General features: G+C 40.2%; 3 protein-coding genes across 6 annotated transcripts; all 3 read right to left on the bottom strand.

Annotated features, from left to right (window-relative positions):
* Positions 1 to 530: 530 nt before the first annotated feature.
* Positions 531 to 3,782, bottom strand: LOC120113044 (putative clathrin assembly protein At1g03050). Its single transcript, XM_039133578.3, has 2 exons — positions 2,989 to 3,782; positions 531 to 1,792 (listed from the first exon to the last, which is right to left on the bottom strand). Exons 1-2 carry the CDS (start codon positions 3,641 to 3,643, stop codon positions 678 to 680), a joined length of 1,770 nt encoding a protein of 589 aa, XP_038989506.3. The 5' UTR covers positions 3,644 to 3,782; the 3' UTR covers positions 531 to 677.
* A 1,295-nt stretch (positions 3,783 to 5,077) lies between these two features.
* On the bottom strand, positions 5,078 to 13,098 carry LOC120113045 (NAC domain-containing protein 17-like). 3 transcript variants are annotated; one of them, XM_039133588.3, is made up of 6 exons: positions 12,974 to 13,098; positions 11,174 to 11,683; positions 10,489 to 10,772; positions 6,558 to 6,881; positions 6,074 to 6,481; positions 5,078 to 5,962 (listed from the first exon to the last, which is right to left on the bottom strand). In XM_039133588.3, the coding sequence occupies exons 2-6, from the start codon at positions 11,331 to 11,333 to the stop codon at positions 5,855 to 5,857; spliced, it is 1,284 nt and encodes a 427-aa protein (XP_038989516.2). In that variant the 5' UTR covers positions 11,334 to 11,683; positions 12,974 to 13,098; the 3' UTR covers positions 5,078 to 5,854. The 3 variants fall into 3 exon arrangements, with proteins under 3 accessions (XP_038989516.2, XP_038989518.2, XP_038989520.2); XM_039133590.3 differs by having other exon boundaries at positions 11,174 to 11,360; positions 12,974 to 13,096; XM_039133592.3 differs by having other exon boundaries at positions 6,074 to 6,388; positions 12,974 to 13,085.
* A 2,861-nt stretch (positions 13,099 to 15,959) lies between these two features.
* LOC103700917 (GDP-L-galactose phosphorylase 2-like) lies at positions 15,960 to 20,600 on the bottom strand. Of its 2 annotated transcripts, XM_088714993.2 has the most exons (7): positions 19,019 to 19,271; positions 18,784 to 18,899; positions 18,375 to 18,677; positions 18,096 to 18,281; positions 17,708 to 17,968; positions 16,188 to 16,608; positions 15,960 to 16,087 (listed from the first exon to the last, which is right to left on the bottom strand). In XM_088714993.2, exons 1-6 carry the CDS (start codon positions 19,122 to 19,124, stop codon positions 16,222 to 16,224), a joined length of 1,359 nt encoding a protein of 452 aa, XP_088571119.2. In that variant the 5' UTR covers positions 19,125 to 19,271; the 3' UTR covers positions 15,960 to 16,087; positions 16,188 to 16,221. The 2 variants fall into 2 exon arrangements, with proteins under 2 accessions (XP_088571119.2, XP_088571118.2); XM_088714992.2 differs by lacking the exon at positions 15,960 to 16,087 and having other exon boundaries at positions 16,102 to 16,608; positions 19,019 to 20,600.
* Between the last annotated feature and the right edge of the window lie 442 nt (positions 20,601 to 21,042).

The following is a 21,042-nucleotide window of genomic DNA, read 5'->3' as shown; positions in this document are numbered from 1 at the left end:
ATTTTTCGGTTAGCTTTTTTGAGTGAGATCCTGGGTTGTTAAAAATTATGATACCCACTTTTATGGATGGCAGAAGGAAAACTCTTGTTGTCTCAAGAATTGCCTTGTTCAAATTATTGGGGCCATGCAATGATCAAACCGATTTGTTAATTACAAACAACTAAAAAAAGGACTTCAATCACTAGTAAACAGGAAAAATCACTCAATATCTTGCTATCACTCTCACACAATACAAATAGTTACCTATCAGAAGGCATTGTTCCATCTTCACGCTTCTTGGATTTTACTGCTCAAGACCATATCGACATCCACTTGAACTATATCAGCCAGAAAGATTTTCATTCGAAAGTAAAAAAAATAATAAATCGAGTTAATATAGCAATCATTGGGTGTTTAGTACTTATAAATTAAAAATAAAATAAAATAAAATTTCTTGCAAATTAAATATACAGCCATATATCCAAGAGTGGCTTAATAGATTTGGGGGCTAAGCGAACTCACTAATAATAAGCTAAGCTAAGAGACATTACTTGAGCTTAAGAAAACGGGAAAAAAGACACTGGATTTTAGTTTCTTGAGTTAAAAATACATGCTTATTCCCGTACATGATGCTCCTCCAAGATCAATTGGACGTCCATCAAATCAAATTACCTTTTTTTTTTTTCTTGTTTTTTCCCTCAAAACCTGTGGTTGTAGCCGCCCATATGATAACTCCCCGGCGGGTGATGCAGCTTGGCCAGCCCCGACTGCCCCTGCATCCCATTCCTTGCGTACTGCTCCCACATTCGCTGCTCCTCCACGAGCAGGTGCTGCTTCTTCTCCATTTCCGACATCTGGACGTACGACGGCGGCGGCACCACCAGTGATGCGGCGAATGGGTCCCCTCCAAATATGTTCGTGCCTCCGCTCGTCGGTGGCGCCGGCAGCGCCAGCATTGGCTGCATCGCCGGTGCCCGGATGGCGACGCTGCTCGCGCTCCCGCTCCCACTATGTCCTTGGGATCGAGCAGCGGCCGCCGCAGAGGTATGCGCCTGGACGTACATGCCATCCAGCAACAGCATGTCGAATCCCCCGCCGAGAGCCGCCTTCTGGCCTGACAGGTTGCTCGCCGACTGGACCAGCGCCGTCTCCCAGTCCGACGAGTCGCCGTCTGGGAACGCCTCCCACTTGGACCCTGTGTTCGATGCTGTGTCCACGTCGAACAACGCCAAGGCGAGGCTGTTGCCGTGCTCTTCTCCGGTCATCGCATCATCTTTCATGTTCAGCAAGTCCGCTTCTTCTTCTTCTTCCAGTTGTTTGATACTGGGGGAGGGCTCGTTCCGTTCTTCTTTAATTTCCTCCCTCTTCTCGTCCGGCGGGTCGGAGTAGTCGCCGGGCGCCGGCAGAGCTTTGATGCTGGACATCTCGTTGTCGGCCTCTTCGGGGGGTTTGGTGTCTTCGGGTTGGGGGTCGAAGTCGCGGTGTTTCTTGCTCTCGGCGAGTCTGGACTTGTCGCGGATGAACTCGTCCATGACGCCGAGCTTCTTGGCGGTGATGCGCTCGACCTCGGGGTACTCGGAGGAGCGGCAGACGCCGACGGTCCTGCACCAGCCGTAGAAGCCTTCGAGGTCCTCGAATTGCTTCGAGAGGCGGGAGAAGATGCCGTGGACGCGGACGCATTCGGGGACTTCGAGCTCCATGAAGCGATCGATGAAGATGTTCATGATCTCGGCCAGGTCGTAGTAGATCTGGAAACTCTCCTTCACCAATGGGTAGAGAGCAACGTGAACGATCCGGTTGTTCTTCGCCGCTCCTGCATGAAATCGAGGCAGAATGAAGTCAGTCCCTTAAGCCCACCCAGTTGGCCCTGTAACTTAGAACTAATTCGGAATTTCCGAGCGGTCTATTCTGGGCCTATATATCCAGCTAGAATTTCTTTCAGCCCACCTCGAGCATAGGTTATCTTCCTAAAGTCAGGTTGGGCTGCCATCATGGAGTCAGATTCAGATTCTTCCTTGTTGGCTCAATCTGAAGCATGGTTTGAGATTAGATTGAAGCTGACCCATGCACACCCTAAATAACTAGACACACTTCCATCGAATCTTATTTTGAGGTAATAAAATCATCACCAACACAACTCAAAAAAAGAAGAAAAAAAGATTGATGTTAGGTTATATTTGGCATTCGTTATTATTATTTATTTAAAAAAAATAAAAATAGTTTTTTCAAATTTCTGATATTAGAAAAATATTTGGTACACTTTTATTTTTTTTTTTTAACAACAAGGGGCTGATGATGTGACCGACGATGAGAGAGAGAGAGAGGGGGAGGAGGGATGGGGCTGGTGCTTGCGCCATAGCTGGGGACGAGAGTGTTCGATGTCGGATGGAGAGACAACAAAGAGAGAGAGAGTAGGGATGGAGCCGATAATATGGCCGTAGATGAGGGATATCTAGGTATAGGGCGACAAGATGATAAGTGAGGTTTGAAGACCCGGCATGGTCGGCCAAAACTGACAGAGCCAAGGGTAAGATCAGCCAGAAACAAAGGAGTTGGAAGAGAGGGAAAAACTTACTTTTTAAAAAAAAAATATAAATATGAAAATTTTTTACTTCTATTTTTTTCAAAAATAATAAAAATTATTTTAAAAATAAAAAAATAACATTTTTTTTTACATTGCATTTCATATTTCTATTTAAAAAAGAAACATAAAAAAAAAAAAAAAACTGTACCAAGCATGGCTTAAGCTGCAACTAAGGACTACAACGTATGTGTAGGCCTCAGACACATCTAAATAATACGAGTTAAGAACCTAGTAATGCCACTTCGCTTTTTTTTTTTTTTTGATGTGCTTAATTAATAAATGGTCACGCTTGTTTTTTTTGGGGGTAAATAAAAGATCAGGGTTTTGAAACTTCACCGTCATCTACATCCGTCCATGCATCCATCCATCCATTTCAGACCCGACAAACGCGAATGAATGAAGGAAAGGCGATACGATTATGATACCTGTTGGCCGGCAGGCGAGGACGCGCTCCATGAGCTGCTGCAGGTGCTGCGTCCGGGTGAAGAGGCGGTCGTTCTTCATCTCCCTGACCGGCGTGGCCCTTAAGGCCACCGCCTCGGCCAGGGAGGCCTCCTCCTCCTCCTCGTCGGTGCAGATGCTGCTCCGGCTGCGCCGGCGCTTCCTGCGGCCATGCATGCGGTACTCGAGGCGATCGTCGAGGTAGAGCGCGTAGGTGCGCACGAAGGCGGAGAAGTCCCAGGCGTCGGAGCGGGAGGCGTCCCGGAAGTCGGACATGTTGAGCATGCGCATCCCCCGGCGGGTGGCGAAGTAGATCTCCTGCTCGTAGGCGGGGTCTCCGTCGCAGAGGAGGCGGTGGACGAGGATGAGGGTCTTGAGGGCCACCGTCCAGCTCTTGGTCTTGCCGAGGCGGCGGGCGAGGGTGGAGACGCAGGCGGTAACGTAGGCCCGGGAGTAGCAGGTCAGGCTCAGGATCTCCCGGATGTGCTTCTCCTCCGCCGGGAACTCGTTGTGACGCGTCGCCTTCACGATCGCTACGTCCAGGTCCGACACCGTCGACGTGTTGCTCACCTTCGCCAGGCCGATGCTCGTCTGGTCCTTCACCGCCCCCAGCGCCTTCCTTATCGAGCTCTGTGCCATTTTCTCTTCCTCTTCCTCCTCCTTTATGTGAACGTCACGTCGTAGACTCTTCTTATATAATTAAGCTGCTACGGCTACGAATGACACTGTTCTCTGTTCTGTCAAAGAAGAAGAAGAAAGCAATGAAAAATGTAGCTATGACGTTATGACGAGTAATTAGTACTGTTGAATTTCTTTGAGAAGAGAAAGAGGCGGAAAGACCGAGAGAGGAAGGAAAGAGGAGGATGGGAATTCGGTGTCTCTTTTTTTTTAATTTCTTTTTGTTTCTTTTTTCCCTTCCAGTGCTCCTTGCCTCTCGTTGGGAAGCCGTGTGACTCATGTTGAGCGGGGAGTCCAGGAATTACGCGGGTTATGAATGAACGGTTGGAACTCCGGCAAATCAGGAGAGGAGGGGGCGGGGACCGGCAAAGGTTGGCAGCGTGGGTTCGGAGGGAACGATTTCTTTGTTGCAACTTGCATGGGTCCTTTGACGTTTTCTTGCTCATCTCTCTCTCTCTCTCGTCCTAAGTTCGAACTTTGGAACGTTGTGGACCTGTGGTTGCGTCGCGTGGACTACGGTACGGCGGCGGCACCATTTGTGGTTCGTACGTTCAGTTGTGGCTGACCATAGTCCGCTTTACTCATAACCACTTAAAAAATCGTTCGGAGCAGCACAGCCACCAACAACTACGAACCTACGGTTAGTGAATGCTGTTTTTTTTTTTTTTGGTAATTGTTAAGGTTCAATCTTTTTACATATGATGCCTATGAATATTCCTTAATTAGTCTGGTAAGATCAACACGTAGATGCATGCATTGGTAGCAGGGGAGATTACATTATGGGCAGCAACCAAATAATAAAATAGCTATGAGGGACGTTAAAGTTCAGCAAAAACTTGGGTGGAGAGAAGAGGGACTAGTCCGTATCAAAACAGACCATGAACCATGTTAAGGTTCAGCTTCACACTGTCTCTCTACCAAGGCTAGAGAGCAAAAGTAGACCACATGATGAAATAATAAAACTACAAAAGTTAAAAGAGTTTCTTTCAAAACAGTAGTATGATCATCAAAAAGTAGAATAAAAATAACAGATCAAATTAATTCCTCTTGTTTCTAATTTCTATCAGCCTTCCTCCCTAGCAATTGGAAACGCCTAAACTTCCTACCTTTTCTTGCAGCCCAAAAGTCAGCTATTAAGATTTAAAGACCGGTTTAGCATTGGTTTTGTTTTCTGTTTTCATTTTCGTAAACCAAAGAAGAAAATTGAACTAGACTGGATGACAAACATGATGAAGTCCTCCCGTTTTCTGAAATTGTTTGTTAAATCTGAGAGCTTTTTGTACCAAAATTTTATTTGATTTAAAAAAAAACAGTAAAACTGGAAACAAAGAAAAACAGAGCATCGTGCTAAGACCACAAATTTATGGAGAAACAAAAGTACAATAACACTACCAGTGAAGTCCTGTAAATTAGGTTTTCCTCATTTATAATACCAAACATAAACTTAGAAATAGATAATAATGACTAATAGAAACTTTTGATCAAGAAGTTCACATAAACTGAAATTTCCTCCTTTCCAATAAATAATCATGATTAGAAAACCATATCAGACAGCATAACCACCTGCTCCTTCACTTAAAATATCATCCATGAAGCTCTTCTTTCATATTGAGTGATCCAGAATTCATGATGGTCTGAAGCAACAAGGGACTTCTAAATTGTTTGAGCTTCGTAGGTCTGGCACTGGTGACACTATTAATTATTAATAGCCAAGACTGGACAATTGTTGATAGAAAAAGTCCCCATTACCACTCTCCCAACGATCGAATCAACAATAGTCCGAATCCAAGCTGAGAACTTTGATGTAAGAGAAGATAATGAAGCCTGCGCCTAGACTTAATAGGGCATAAGACTATCAGAGATTGTCAAATCTTTAGGAATTCTGACAAATGTAGGTAAGAAGAATGTAGCTATCATGGAGAAACTCTGAATCAATCAAGCTGGACCCACGAACCCACCAGCATCGACCCAAGATGGATCCCATAGCCATAGCTTGCAGATCCTGCATATGATGAAGAGAACCAACCATAGCTTTCGACTGATGAGGACATCAGCTGAAATTCTCTTTGTTATCATCTCAACCGTATGTTTTAAGCTCCTCGCTACTTTTTATATCTGTTTTCTCATCTGTGCTAAGCATAATCAGCTATAATATTTATCATGGTGCCTGACTTAGTTCATCTGAATAGCTGCTACTAATTCCTGCAAGATAGTTTCATCATCATCCACTTCATAAACAGGAGCACTCATCTCAGGCACAGATCTTCCAAAATCTTCCATCTAATAAATTTATAAGAAATAATACCAATGAGTATGAAAACGAAAATATTTAATGAGAAAGCACATGGAAATGACAAATGCCGAGACTGTAAGAAAATGTAAAACATGTACCTCTAAAAAAACTGCTGATTGATCATTAATCATGCCAGTTCCCACAGGAAGAGGATCATTCATGGCAGTAGTGACACTAATGGAAAAGGTCTGAACATGCATGTCATTTAAATTTGGGGAACTGGGATCTTGGACAAGTGGATACCGGGCAAACAGATCACTCGGCACCACTAGCTCAGAGGGATCACCTTCCCAGAGAGAATAAATATCATTCAGCTCCACATATTGTTCACAACCAAGTTCTGTGAGCACAGGCTGCAGCTCGTATTCATTGTTTATGGTGCCAGAGTAATTGACGTTGTAATTTATTCCTCCCTGAGCACACAAATCCTCCAATTCATCATATATTCCTGTTTCTACACCACAGACTTCATTGATATTTTTATCCACAACAGCTGAACTAGAAATCTGTTGGGAGTTAAATATTCCATAAGTAATGGTTCATTCAAAATAAAACATTCAGCATAAAATAAACTGGGAGAACCTTGTTGTTGGCATTTTCTGACTGGGGCGGAGAGCCAATAAGGAACTCTGGCAGGTGATCCAATAACATTCCATCAGCATCGGGAAGATCAGAAGTAGAAGACACCTCACAAACACCAGTAAATACAGATTGTTGGCAAATTGGCTCCAACAAGACAAGCTGATCATCCAGTGGCTTGGGAAAAGGCGCACAAGGAAATGAAATGGCATTGTCAATAATTGTATCATCTTCCCAATCCTCTTCATTGAACGGGGCACCATACTGTTCACCAATTTTAGGACCTGGACCACTTTTTTGGAAGATCTTGCAGAGAACATATGCATCCTGCAACAGTATGTCAAGGAGATAAACTCAGTTCACAATGAAAATCCAAAATATGGTATGGCAAACTTTTTGAAATCCAGGAATAAAAACAACACGTTGCATGAACATGCAAGAATACAATCACAAACATCCTTGACAAACTAAAATGCAAGAACACAGAACTTAAGTATGCCAATTTGAGTCTCAAGGAAAATTCCCTCACAAAATTTATCAAGCTACTTTAGGTTATCACCTGCCCTTTCTTCGAGAGACATGGATTTTATCATTGCCAGTCCCATCAACTCTTATATACTTCTGTTCAAACCAAATCAATAACCTTTACATCACTTAACCTCCATTATTTTAGTTCCTATGTATTTTGCACAACATCCTCTTCTGCATTCTTGCCTTAGAAAATATGATAACGATATTCCAGATTCATAACCTTCTCGTTCGTATACATCTTCTCTTTGTTTCCCAAGCCTCTAGTGAGTTAGAGACAGAGTTAGAAAAGATCAAATCTTTAATGATTCCAACATACTGCCTTCCTATCCTGAAATCTTCTCTCGCCAATGCAACTGCGTACCCGATTTTTCCTCACCTCTAAAAGACATGTCTTGAGCATACAACACTATAGATGCCACCAGAGACTACAGCTCCCTGCTTGATCCTTCTTAATATTTCTCTTGTTTACCTGCTCTCCTGTATCCATCAAATATAACAGAAACAATGATATCAAGGTATCTCTTGGCCACAAGTTATTTCTGGACTCTACCCCCTAATTTTGTATAAACTAATTAATGTATTATATTGCAGATTTCGTTTGGATATACTTTATTATGGCTGCAAACTGATTGAATATCAACCAGGAGCTGGTATATCCATATTTCTATTCATATGTTTTCCAGCAAATATGAATAACGATATGAATCGGATACTAAGCATATCCGCATTTGCTATAAACGGATGCAGAAACAAGTCAGGTTAAGTTATATCCATATTCTTTCTATTCAAACATGGTTGTAAGTAGGATACTATTCAGATATAAATTGGTTCTTGAGCTAAATCAATAATAAAAAATCCTAAAAGGATGGAAAGGAATCAACCATCCAAATCACACATGATGCACAAGTGACTAGATAAGGGTCTAAGGTGCAGTTACTAAACCCACATGGAAACTGTCCCAATCAAAGGTTTAAGTCACCAGTCCAACTGGGGTTGTATTAAAATACTAAAAAATAAAAATTATATACAAGAAAATATATGATAGACAATATGAATAAATTTAATAAGTTTTCTACATCAAATATTGCTACTTCTTTTTAATTGCGACATATATGAAAAAACATGAACTATCCATTTCTAGACAACTTGTAAAAAAAAAAAAATAAGTATAGGAACTCTTGAAAATATCATATCGAATAAAATGATGTCTATTCATTTCTCATTTCATTAAAGGGAAAGGATTGATTTTTTATCAAGATAATAATATTACAAAATGAAATATCACAACATACACCAAATAACTCACATTATATTATAAACTGAGATTAATAACCCCGATCTCACATTTTATTCAAATTGTCTTCAGTCAATGCTTTCTATAACAATAGAACAAACAAGAAGCTATATTGATCGACCTTTTGTTGTGTCCTATCAAAATTTCCAGCTCAACTTGTTTTTTATCATATCAGAGAACCTCACCTCAATTCTGGCATTGATGATCATGAATGGCAGGAAATGGATATTAATATTGGAGTCCACCAGCCCTTGACATCGAGTGCAATATTACCTCAAACCAAAAGTGTCCTTATCTAAATCCAGGAGGAAGTCTAATGAAGAAGGCTGTGGCTAAGAACAACAAAATATTGCTCAAGATGGGACAATGTGCACCATTTTAATTTGCATATTTAGAATCTTTAGATTTCATAAACAAAGAAATCTTACCTGGTTCCAAAAATTAAGGAAAAAAAATCAAGTAACATACAACATATAATTATTCACAAATGATACAACTATACAAGAAGAAAGAGAGATGCATTCAGTGAGTGACAGTAGCATAAGTGGGGTTCAGAAGTAGCAGGCAAGCAAGATGTCCAGCATTTTTTCTCCTTTCTAAGATTATGTGTATTGTAGACAAATCTAAATTTGCAATGTATTACAGGTTCTTTTGTCCTTCTGAGCTTAGGAGTCTTAAAACCTCTCAACAGCACAGGAGCTCTTAAAAGTTTGCATTTTATGAGTTGTAGTATTACATTGTAGCATCCACGAGAGAGGTGTGTCCTATCCATAATTTGAAACAAATAAGAGACAGTATCAAACAAGCAATCTAGAATGAAGAAATCATGAATCTACAACCAAACAGGTGACCAAAGTATTGCTGTCTGTGTTGTGCCCTTGGTCCTTCTTGATATGATGATGCAACGATTTACTAGGATGCACTCACCAATTAGTCAAATAGGGTCGGTGTGAGAGTTAATTATGCTCCTTTGCTTTACCTGTTTCTTTTTTATTCTTGATCTCCAAATTCAACAAGAAAATGTATTCCAAAAATTAGTGCCACAACAGAGCCATGCAAAATAACAATATTTTGGAATTGCTTAAGTCCATCACTAACAAGAGGTTAATTGTACTAAGAGTAGAGCATACACCAGCTTAGCAATAATGCCTTGCCTTAACATGAGCCCTTGATGTTCATAATAGCTAATTGTATACAGCAAACCCTTCCTACAGTACGCATACTTCTGCCAAACAGTGGTAGATAATGAAGTAAGGCGCAATCACAGACAAACAACAGATCATCTAAGAGAAGATTAAATACCGGGCAAAAATTCCATGTATAACCTAGCAGCATGCAGTCCATGTCATTATGAATAGAAAGCGACAAACACAATAAGACTCTACTTCCAACCCTCTTGTCTGCCAACTCATCCACGCCCATGCAAACATTCAAACATGCATCCACAATAAAATATGGTTCCTAGAATTGAAGAAAAAATGCCACCTGAGCTCAAATAAGTGTTAACCACGATTTTTGAGTAATTTGAGGTATGATCATGTAAAGGAACCTCTGGAACACATTAGTCTATCCATTCACTGACATTGCATCTACAAGGACTTCACTTATTACTCTACGCAGAAATGAAGATCCACTTTGTTCTTCAATCATTAAAATACAGACAGACATTAAATTCATCTAAAGAATAATAACATTTGCCCCATGAAATAATTGAATAGTTCTAGGAAAATACACCCAGCCAAACACGACAAGAACTGATTGCATACTATAATACTAGTACATATGTCTCAGCACATGACAATGTGAGCTAAGATAGTGGGAGTACAATATTAGCAGTTAATGCAGAAAACCTTTCAGTTACTAGAAAATCATGTGAACAGTGAGTATGTAATCCTTAAAGGCTAAAACAACAGCAGCATTTCAGCACAGGCCCATCTGAAGCATTCATTGCATATTCATGCAATAGTTTTCATGCTTAGAAGCAATCACGATGGCAAAATTAAAAATAAGGGAGGCTTTCAAAATCTCCAAACCTTGAAATTATTGCAGTTTTTTAGTACAATAATATAAGCAAGTGTTCCATATATATACACAACAAATAGGACTTACTAGTGAGTATCCAGCATTAAGCAATTCATTGTCCTCTAGCCTGTACTCGTACATCACCCAATCAGTCCTATCGCCTCGTGGTGCCTTGCCTACATGGAAGATCAGAGTCTTTTTCATCCCCACAGTGCGAGACTTATGGATAACAGGTCTATCCTTTCCAGTGGTCTTCCAGTAACCAATATCAGTGGCACGATTTGTCTTTGTCTTAGACCCATTGGGATACTTTCTATCTCGAGGGCAAAAGAAATACCACTCTTGATCTTTGCTACGCAAACAAGATTTGTCTGCACAAACACAAAAGAGGAAACCCCATAGGAAGCTGGGAAGCAAAAGGAGAAAAAAAGAAATTTTGCCAGAAAATATATGGAATATTTATCAGAAATTCCGAGGAAAAGGGGTCCCTCAAATGATCAACAATTAGTTCCATACAAGAATCTAAATGAATTATCAGAACAACATCATTAGATTAATGATATCCCAGAAAAATTGTTCAAGTTTCAAAACAATTAAAGGTGGTATATGTATGATTATGCATGTCTCCAATAGCAAGTTCAAACCTTGCATCAATGATACAAAGTGAATGATCAAAATAGAAATGTTGAGAATATTGTTTAAAAAACTTTATTCTTGAACGTGAAAATGGGCAAGATATATCAAAAGGCATACTAACATAATAAGAGATTACCTGGAAGATCCCAAGGAGCAAATTTGTACAGCTCGATTTCAGAAATAGCCTCAAAACGGAAAGACTTCCCAGTTACCTTTCTCATCAAGTAGTACTGAACAAGTTCAACATCAGTTGGGTGAAACCGGAAACCCGGTGGGAGCAAGGTCTTGCCCATCATAGCTGAAGAATTTTCTTTTCTATGATACTAGAATAAGATCCAAAATTGGTCTTAGTCCAATAGAAGGAAAAAATATATCTGCACTTATCAGAAATATCCTCAAATTTATTGCAATCACGACCTCTTTAAACTCGGAACTGGAAAATTCTAACCCAAAAACCCACAAGCCCTTTGAATATCTACCAAATCCAGTCCCGAGACAAAACCTTTATTCCTATCAAGTCCAGTGCCGAAACAATACACGACGAGAACACCACAACCGACTACGGCATTCGGACCAAAAGCCACACCAAAGAATCCAAGGGTAATCCTTTCTGATGTCAAAAGACATTTGAGGTGCAAGCAGAATCCTGTACGCAGCAGTTTAACATTACAAGAAGTTCAAAAACTAGACCATTTTACACTACCCTGTTATGCCAGTCAACTATAACAACACAAAGTAAAAAATCACCAAAAAGAACAGCAAAGGAATGCAAGACACGATACACCAGCACAAGTAATGAAAGTAGGAAAGCATAATAAGAAAGATTCTAAAAGATAATAGGAGAGGAATATCTTCAAGAGGCTGCACTAGTCAGTAACAGAAAGACGAGATGCTTGGTTATACAAGGTGGAGCAGAGACTAAGAAGAAAAAATTCTAGGCCTACACGTGACCGAAAAGGAGAATCCATCTGACTAAAAGATGGACAACTTGTCAAGCAGTAAGTATACGCAAACCTTTGTTCCTCATATGGACAGGACAGCAAAGAGCTCCTGATGTTAGGCAGAATTTGTATACAACCTCAAGCAGTGACAACCCTGGACTGCTCGGGTGTGAGGATAATATCGACCAAACGGTAAGGTTTTAGTAACAGAAGCTCACGAGCCCAATAGACAATACTCCAACTCAGGATTACAATGTCCGATTGCAAAATCCAGTATATACCATGTGTAGCAAAATCCAGTATATACGAGTCATAATGTGCAAATAATAGTCATGATTTAGGATTCAATTTTTTTTTTAAAAAAATCTAATAATGAAACTAATTTAAGCAAAACAACAAATTCGCTTTACATATGTATAGCTGATAAACAAAATCCGTAAGGGATATGTATCAAATATAGCTAGCTGCACACCATGAGACTGTTCGAAAAAAGGTAAAAAAAGAGAAAAGAGGATGCAGGCATGATTTTTTTTTATAGATAAATTAACAAGGATCATCACGATGTAAGTTCTGATCATGTGAAGAATGAAAAAATAAAATTTCTGAAAGTGGGGAAAGAGAGAGAGGTTGAATCCAAGAAGTTGACCAGTTGAAAAAAAAGCCCCGATCTAAATAAATCCACAAGAACACAAAATATCTATAAAAAACTGATTTAAAAACAAAACATTCAGATTCATAGGCAACCAGAACTGCATCACAGTCAATAAAACCCTGGATTGAGGTAGATCTAACGCTGCTTAATATAAACAATCAAAAGATCTACAAAAACCCAAGATTTCCAAGCAGAAACCTCGAACTAATCACACCAATAAAACCCTAGTTCACGATAGAGTCACCAACGCTTCATCTAAGATCAACCAAATCGAAATTCGCAGAGAGATCGAAGCAATAAACGAAAACCCTAGATGATGCAGATTTAGGGATCAAGAGCTTACACAGACGAGACGTGAGGAGATGGAGAAACGACGCGCCGCCAGGTCCAAGCTAGTGATGGGAGAAGGAGAACAGAAGGCGAGAGGGGGTTTATATAGAGAGAGGAGTGCGTTTCCATCTGCCGCTTACTAATGAAGCTTCCGCTGCACTCCTTGTCTTCTGATTGGCTGGCTATAATAAGGAAATTATTATAATAAGGAAATTGGCAAATCGGTTTGGTGCTACTCTTGCACAGGTCTATATTATGTATTGCTTTTTAAATCTACAAAAGCACAGCCATAGGATCAGTGCTTTAGGACGTTTGGGAGCACGTGAGCTAGGAACGGGTTGGATTGTATCTTTAATGCGAAAGGAGGATTCACCTCGCCTCGCAAGAATCCACCATTGAATCATTCTCAGTCACTTTGAGATATGTGCAGATGGATGAGTGGAGCACTTTTGAGATCTTTATCGTGAGTAATCTAATCATGTATTCATGAGAAGGAAGGCGAAGCCTTCTTTCGCATCAAAGATTTAACTCCGAACTTTAGGAGGAACTAGCTAAATGTTACTGAAGGTGGGTTTCAAATTATCAAGGTAGGCATGCAAATGGTCCGAGCAGCCCACGAGCTACTCGGGCTTGATTCAAATCCAAACTCAATTCGTCTCGATTATTATTGAGCTTGAGTAGTATTTCAGGTCAATCTCGAATAACAAAGTACTTGGCTCGAAAAATCGCAAGTCTAATATATATATATATATATATATATATATATGATATTTATATTTTATTTATAACATATTTTATTAATTTAATATTTTAAATATAATATTATGTTATATTTTGTTTTAACCTTTTTTTTATTTTTGACCAAGGCTGGAATTCAAGCTCAAACCCGAGCTCGAATATGGCTTGATCGACATTCAATTCCAGTCGAGTCAATTTCGAATATTGCCTTTTTTTATTTTACCGAGTCGAGTTCTCACTTGGGTACGAAGGCTCGATTGATCTCGAGTCGAGTATTTTGAATCAAGTTGAGCTCGAGCCTCTAGTGATGCTGCTCGGCTGAATTTGATTATACCCCTACTCTCAAGGTCTCATTGAGCAAGATATGTGTTTGGAGCTTAAGATACGATAGAGTTAAGTCTAGCCTTGGATGATGCTTTGGAATTGGTGTATTATTTTTTTTTTATAAGGCAGGTGTCTCATTTCACCCTGATGTAAATACTGCAAGAGTTCAAGTACAAAATATAATAGTACAATAGACAAATTCCCCTATAGTATGTCCATGGAGTGACAGGCTATATCACCTAATCCGCAGCACCATTCCCCTCCTTGAAAATATGAGTCATTTCCAAGTCCACCTAGTCCTCAATTGGTGTATTGGTTTGTGCCCGTTCTGAGAGATCAACAAATCATGGTTGAGTCAGTGCTTGTTATGATATAATTTAGATTCTAGTTTATGGTATATAGTTAGAGCATAACTTAGCAAACTCGATTTTTATTACTTGATTCAAATTTGATTCTAGTTAGGGATATTAGACCGATATTTTATGGACATGACAACTAAAAATGAGTGTAATGTCTGGGGTCCTCCATCAGCATAAATTAGTTGCATTACTCTGAGCCAATCTTTGTTGACTACCAACCTATGAGACCATTGACTAACCTCCCGTTCTAAGTGAAAATGGTGGATGATGGAAATTACTGCTTTTGTTCAGCAAAGTCAAGGCTTGATGAGGAATGATGGTTTAATTGTGGCTGGTACGATGCATAAAGGAGAGCAAATCAAGTATAAGAGAAACGTTATGTTCATGGTAGTTTGTGCTTGTAATCTATACTGCGTCTGTTAAAGGTGCAACGGAGCAAGTGTTGCATCTTGGCATTCTTTTTTTAGTGAATATGTCATCATGCTTCCTTTTAGAAATGATAAGCCCCTGTCTCTATGAACTTTATGAGATATTATGGTTTTAATGAAACGATAGGCAAAATAAACTCATTTCCCAAATATTCATTGGAGAAAGCTTTATGTGACTCTGACTGTATCTGTTTTTGGGTCAAGCTCAGGCCGAGGTCAACCAGACATATACTCGATTTTTAAATCCAAGATCAGGTAAACTATACTATATATAAGTAAGGATCGTGTTTATGTTGAAATGGTAATAATGCAAATAAACATATATTTAATGCAAGTAAACATATGTTTAAGCTAAATTGGTTCTCTTGTATAGTTGCAAGTAAATTGAGGTTTGCTCCAATGGCCAAGACCTATACCTTTAATAAAAGATTCGAGATCATTAATTTTGTACCAAAGGTATATTTCGAGTATACCGAATGAATCTTGAACTAAGAAATAGATATGGCAGCTAAAAGAGGGTATCCTCAGAGTTTGGCTCTACTCTACTTAGGTAGAGAAAGAAGATGAAAATAAATGCTATAGTATCGAGACTAGGTAATTTTAATGCATATGGATCTCTCTCTCTTTGTGTGTGTGGAAAAAGAGAGAGAGAGACTTGCAGAATGCATAATAATGGAAAAACATAAAAATGTGTAGATATATGCTTAAGTGTATAATATAAACTTTGTTTTACTAGAAAATATTTATTGAAATTTGAATTATATACAAATAATTAATCGAAACTCTCTAATTTTATGCTATTGTAATGTTAATGGAGATTGAATTCTAACTAGATGTATCCAATGAGAAAGCATTATTCTATAGCTTTTTTAGCATCCTCGAAATTGTGTTGCCTAGTTGGCATTCTATTGTAACTAATCAATGTACTCAGGTATCTAAGATTCTCCGACGCATTCTTCATAGTTGTTTAGCTGGCGCGTTGATTCCTTCATATTTTTTTTTCTCAACTTTGGATACGATTAGGGCTACAAAATGGCTAAGCTTGTTTGGGGCACCCTTGCTGAGCCCGACTAATTAACTCAAACTTTGGATCTGGCTTAAGTTCAGGAGGTCAAGCTCTGTTCATAGCCCAGATAAATAAATTATTTTTATTAATTAATAAAGAAATAGAGAAAATAAGGATTATTTAGTCAAATTCGGAAAATTTTAGAAATATTCTACAGAGAAGGAAAAAAAGAAAGATCTTGGTTGACTCAAGCAGCCATTTAGCAAAAGCACCTACCAAAAAAACATTTAGACAGTATCAAAGCCATGGTATCACTGCTTCTTTATCTCTTCAAATGCTAGAAAATCAACAGCAAAATCAAAACTATATTACCATGTTTACTGGAAATAACCCATCTATCCATCGTTCATTGAAGAACCAGACACCCTTCCTGAAAATGAGTAGCCAATGGGGAAGCCTGGAGGGTTCCCTTGTTTTCGTTTGCATCAATCTTCTCCTCGGACTCCTCCAAAGTGGCAGCATCAGATATGCAAGCCTTCACCTCCTGAAACCTGTCCTCCTCGGACTCCTCCAAAGTGGCAGCGTCAGATATGCAAGCCTTCACCTCCTGAAACCTCTCCTCGGAGAGAGACACCTCAGACAAGAGCTTCCATGCGTAGGCCTCTGATGCCTCTTCAAAGTCTTTCTTCCGTTTTAGGACCATGTGCCCACTGATCTCCCACACAGCAGGGTTTACTTGAGTATCCAACAACTCCTGGCTCACTTCACCAAGAGCCTGTTTCTCAGCATAACACTGCACAGATGTTCATCAGGCAAGACAATCAAAGAAATGGAATAGATGTTACCTTTTTCAAATTCAAAGATAGGAAGAAAAAAAAGGCTTTTCCAATTAAATTTTATATTGACTTCAAAAGATTTTCTTGAACAATGTTACACACCTAAAATAAATCATGTAATTTTGGACCTGCCATTGGGAACAAGCATGAAATTCTTCTTCGTAAACATGTTTAACATTTAAAGGAGGTTTCCGTTGACTATGTTTAAAGCCCAAGACCAAGATAAGAAAACTTAAAAATTGCTAAAAGCAATTTATTTTAAAAGTAATACTCCTTATAACATATATAGCAACAAATCTCTCCCTTCCAAATTTATGTATTCTATTGTTAAATTCAAAAATGTTAAAGTAGGATGATATAAACCGTTGAGTAGTGATTTGTCATGTTAGAAATCAGAAAATTTAAATTACCTTCCAGTACCTAAGAGTCAAAGTGTTGAAACGCCTTTTAGACACCAGAAATGCTGAAATGGAAATCAACAGGTATATTTGAAAAATTACAGAGTATGAGGCAAAAAGTTTGCATGAGGACAGCGAGCAGTTAATACTCATGATACTTTTAGGCCATGATAAGGTGATTATTTTTGTTTCTCTAAGTAAGGTGATTATTTTGGTAATTTCTGCATCCCTGGTGGTCACCACTAGCTTTTCCTATAGGCTTCATTATCTCATACTATATTTGTTCCTAACAATCATTAGCTTCCATGTATCAAGGGTTCCCCAAACCTAAAAAGATTTAGTATAATAAGTTAATAACAGACATAAGGTTTTGTAGCTGTTCACCATAGGTTTTTAAATCGTTCTCTGGAAAGGATAAACTAAACAAGGGACCTTTGCGCCCTGAAAAGGTCAAGCAATTGTATCATGCGAACTGCTGATATTTGTAGTTATAACTTTGATCCTTGTTCATGAAGTTAAAATAACAGCTAAATAAGACAAATTTCCGCTATTAAAACAAACTCTCTAGAAACCTAGAAATGGCATGCTCTTGCACCAGGGTTCTAAAGGACATTCAGTAATATGAGTAGCAGAAGTAATAGTAACTGACAATTGATACCTGTGGGAAGAGGAAGATCCTCCTGCCAGAATCAGAAATAAGCACATTAAATGGGATATTATTTCCTTGAAGACACATGCAGGAGCTGGCAGCTACAACAGACAGATCCTTCAAGGTGTTCCCCCCTTCAAAGACCAGACCTCTAACAGGATAATTCAGCAATTGCGAAGTCTTCACGCCGCGCTCCGACAGACCCTTTGCGATCAATATCATTTCTGCTGGTGCCTTCTCTACTGGAAAGGGCATCGACAAGTAATAAGCCTGCACCATCAAAACACAAAAAATTCCTTCACCAATCACAACTGAGATTCTTCAAGTACTCTAACATATATATAGCTAACCCAAGTTGGTAGAACATGTTGATGAAGTACAGGAACCAAAGTTAGACCTGGAAGTGGAGGTGATTGATGGTGGCAAAGGCACCCAAACTATTGTAACCCAGCCTGAAGTAAGGACTCCCTGCTTCTGCAGCCATATGCAGAGCAACCAAGAAGCTCTCAGGATCAATCCTCTGAGGCAAACATTCGAGTACATGGGGAATCAACAGCACATGGCCATACTCTATAGGGCTCACCTACAACAACCATTCAGAACACCAAAAAATTTGTATAAAAGCATGTACCAAAGATCACAACAATTCAAAGATATGTAAGAATTGTTCTTTTACATTGATCGCAACGACGTTGGGAGGGTGGGTGGCACCGGCAGGAGCGCTCTCAAAGAATTGGGACCTGCTGTCGCCGCCTGCCTCGAAGCGGAAGAGCACCTCCTCCTGCCCCACCTTGGTGAAGTTGAACTTGTTGCGGTCGAAGGGCTGGAGAACACGGTCGACCCGGAACTCGGTGGGCCGCTTCTTGAGGTGCCTGCCCTCATTCAGCTGGGCTATAAATCCATGCTCTCCAGGGATCACCTTGGTCTCGCAGGCTGTCACATCGTACCGAAACAGCCCCCGGCTCATCCGATCCTCCCACTACCAATCACATAACCAGGATCCCATATACTTACACAATTCCAGCAGAAAATCAACAAATCAATCAAAAAAGAACGAATTTTAGCATCGACAAATGATGAAATACCTCTCCAAGAATCAGGGAATGGAGGAAAAAGCCGGTTGAAGGATCCTCTGCGGTGGAAGAGGACTCATTAGGCGATTTTGAATCGCGCTTGAAGGCATAAAGGGGAAGTTTTGAGACTGCAGGCGATGAGACGAATCAAAAAATCAATACATTTATACGCCCATAAAATCTTTAAAAGAAATTTCAAGAAAAGGAGAAAAAAAAGGAACGATTTTGGATGGAGAATTCTCCATACCAGGCAAGCAGCAGTGGCCGAGGCAGTTGCGGCCGCAGCCGAGGGGCTCGGAGACGTCCTCCTGGTAATTGGAGACGACCGTCGGAACCCTCTTGATGGTCAGCATCTCTCTCTAATCTATATATACGATTCACATGTATATAGATAAACACAAGAAAAGAAGGGCTAGCTGGAGCTAATTAGGCGAGGAAAGGGGGTAGAGGGAGCCGCCGCCGGCGAGGAAGAGGAGGTCTGAGGGGCTGCCGCCGTCGGATGGTAGGGCGCCACGGCCGCCGTGGGGGCAGGGGCTGCGCTTCTTGTCCAAGAGGAGGCGGTGGCCGCCTCCGGCGCCGGTGGTAGCGAGCTTCTCCACTTGGTCTCGTCGGAGAGTAGCCGTGAATGGAAGACGAATTCAACTGAAGGCCCTGGGGGGCTCTCGCTTCTCCTCTCTCTCTCTCTCTCTCTCTCGCGAGTTCTCCGGGGTAAGCGATGGGTCGTTTGCCTTGCAAGCTTGCGTATTAATGCAGGGGGAGAGAGAATAGAGGGAGAGGCGGTTGGAGTCCGGACGGGAGACGGTTGATACTATTGGGAAGGGAATTGGCCGTAATGCCCCTCTCTTCTTGGCTTTATTTTTTGGCTTAGGGCTTCTCTAATTAGTAGTGATCTCGGTTGTTAGGAGACTTGGAGTCTGGACCGTCCGATCAGTGTGATCCAACCTTTAGGTTTTTATGCACCGGATCTTGATATGTTCAAATATGGTCGAGAAGAAGAAGCATTTGATGGATGGTTGTGACCTTTTGTCAAAGGTAGGTCTCATGGATTCAATAGGTGTATAATTTTACTTTGATGTAGAACATAGTTAAATAGGGCACAGAGCTCATAAGCTTCAAAAGAGGCTTGATTTACATTGTTGAACAATTTTTTCTACATCATGTTGGTCCATTCACGATTGATCAAATCGTGTCTATCTAATGAAAATCATAGTTACTTTGGTTAGAGTTTTGATCTTAGCTTGCAACCATATTGGACCAATGTGCTTAAAATTTGAGAATAAACTTTATTTAAGCCTCATCCGGTGCTAATTGTGTCACGACCCCCGCCCCATTCCCGGCGGGCCGCCGCGACGGTCCTAGGGTGCGGGTAGGCATAAGGCCACCAGCCACCGCGTAGAACCCTACTACCTATCAATCATCAATAAATCTTGAAAAAAATTTGGCATGATGCATGCACAAAATGATCACTTTTCCTATAGTGACCTGTCAGGATTATCTCAATACATACAACACACTACCTGTCAGAGCAGCAATCACATAATCCGTCACATAATGAACCTGGACAATATATATCAATACATTATCTCAGGCATATAACTCATCTGTATAAAAATCTGGTTCCCATTCCATCCATGGTCAAACCCATATCCACAACAGGATCTATGACTGTAACTATGCACTATATACAATAGAAGGTTTATAATACACCAAAAGGTATAAACCTCTATTTACATTATACTATACTATACTATGGAGCGGCACAGCTAGCAGGCAACCACTAATCCTGCTCCTCTCTATACAATACCTTTCCTGCAATCAAAAACATCAAACTGGGGAGTGAGTATATAAATACTCAGTGAGTGGAGTAGAGAGTACTATGCACATGAGACAAAATATAATCATGGCTCGAGATGAAATCTCAAGAGCAATAACAAAATGAACATGATCTCAACATAGAGAATATGGAGTAAGTCATCAATATCACCACAATCAATATCAACTCATCTGAAGCATATATGGAATAATCAAGTCAACATATATGCTACTCATGAATATGCTCAACAGGTCATAGTACTGAATCATATAAATCAGGTGTCAATAGGCTGAATCATCAACAAGACAGCTATCGGGAGGTGGGTTTTACGCCCCAGGCGAACCAGCAACAACTCTCTACTGTCATATGCATACATCGAATATGACACCACACCAATATGTAAATCATCACTAGACAGCTGTCGGAAGGTGGGTTTTACGCCCCAGGCGAACCAGCAA

Source organism: Phoenix dactylifera, chromosome 2 (genome assembly GCF_051530095.1).
Source record: "Phoenix dactylifera cultivar Ajwa chromosome 2, Ajwa_hap1_PhDact_Kaust_v1.1, whole genome shotgun sequence".
Classification (NCBI taxonomy): domain Eukaryota; kingdom Viridiplantae; phylum Streptophyta; class Magnoliopsida; order Arecales; family Arecaceae; genus Phoenix; species Phoenix dactylifera.
The sequence above is the reverse complement of the archived record's forward strand: the minus strand, read 5'-3'. Positions and strand labels throughout refer to the sequence as shown.

Bases quoted from the DNA above. Each gene is read 5' to 3' on its own strand.
- LOC120113044 (XM_039133578.3), bottom strand. From the start codon at position 3,643: ATGGCACAGAGCTCGATAAGGAAGGCGCTGGGGGCGGTGAAGGACCAG. The intron at 1,793-2,988 runs GTATCATAATCG...GATTTCATGCAG, and splicing joins CCTCGCCTGCCGGCCAACAG to GAGCGGCGAAGAACAACCGG.
- LOC120113045 (XM_039133588.3), bottom strand. From the start codon at position 11,333: ATGATGGGCAAGACCTTGCTCCCACCGGGTTTCCGGTTTCACCCAACT. The intron at 10,773-11,173 runs GTAATCTCTTAT...GTGTTTGTGCAG, and splicing joins TGCTCCTTGGGATCTTCCAG to ACAAATCTTGTTTGCGTAGC. The intron at 6,882-10,488 runs GTAAGTCCTATT...ATACTGTTGCAG, and splicing joins TTAATGCTGGATACTCACTA to GATGCATATGTTCTCTGCAA.
- LOC103700917 (XM_088714992.2), bottom strand. From the start codon at position 19,124: ATGCTGACCATCAAGAGGGTTCCGACGGTCGTCTCCAATTACCAGGAG. The intron at 18,900-19,018 runs GTATGGAGAATT...CATCGCCTGCAG, and splicing joins CGGCCACTGCTGCTTGCCTG to TCTCAAAACTTCCCCTTTAT. The intron at 17,969-18,095 runs GTCTAACTTTGG...TTGATGGTGCAG, and splicing joins TCAATCACCTCCACTTCCAG to GCTTATTACTTGTCGATGCC.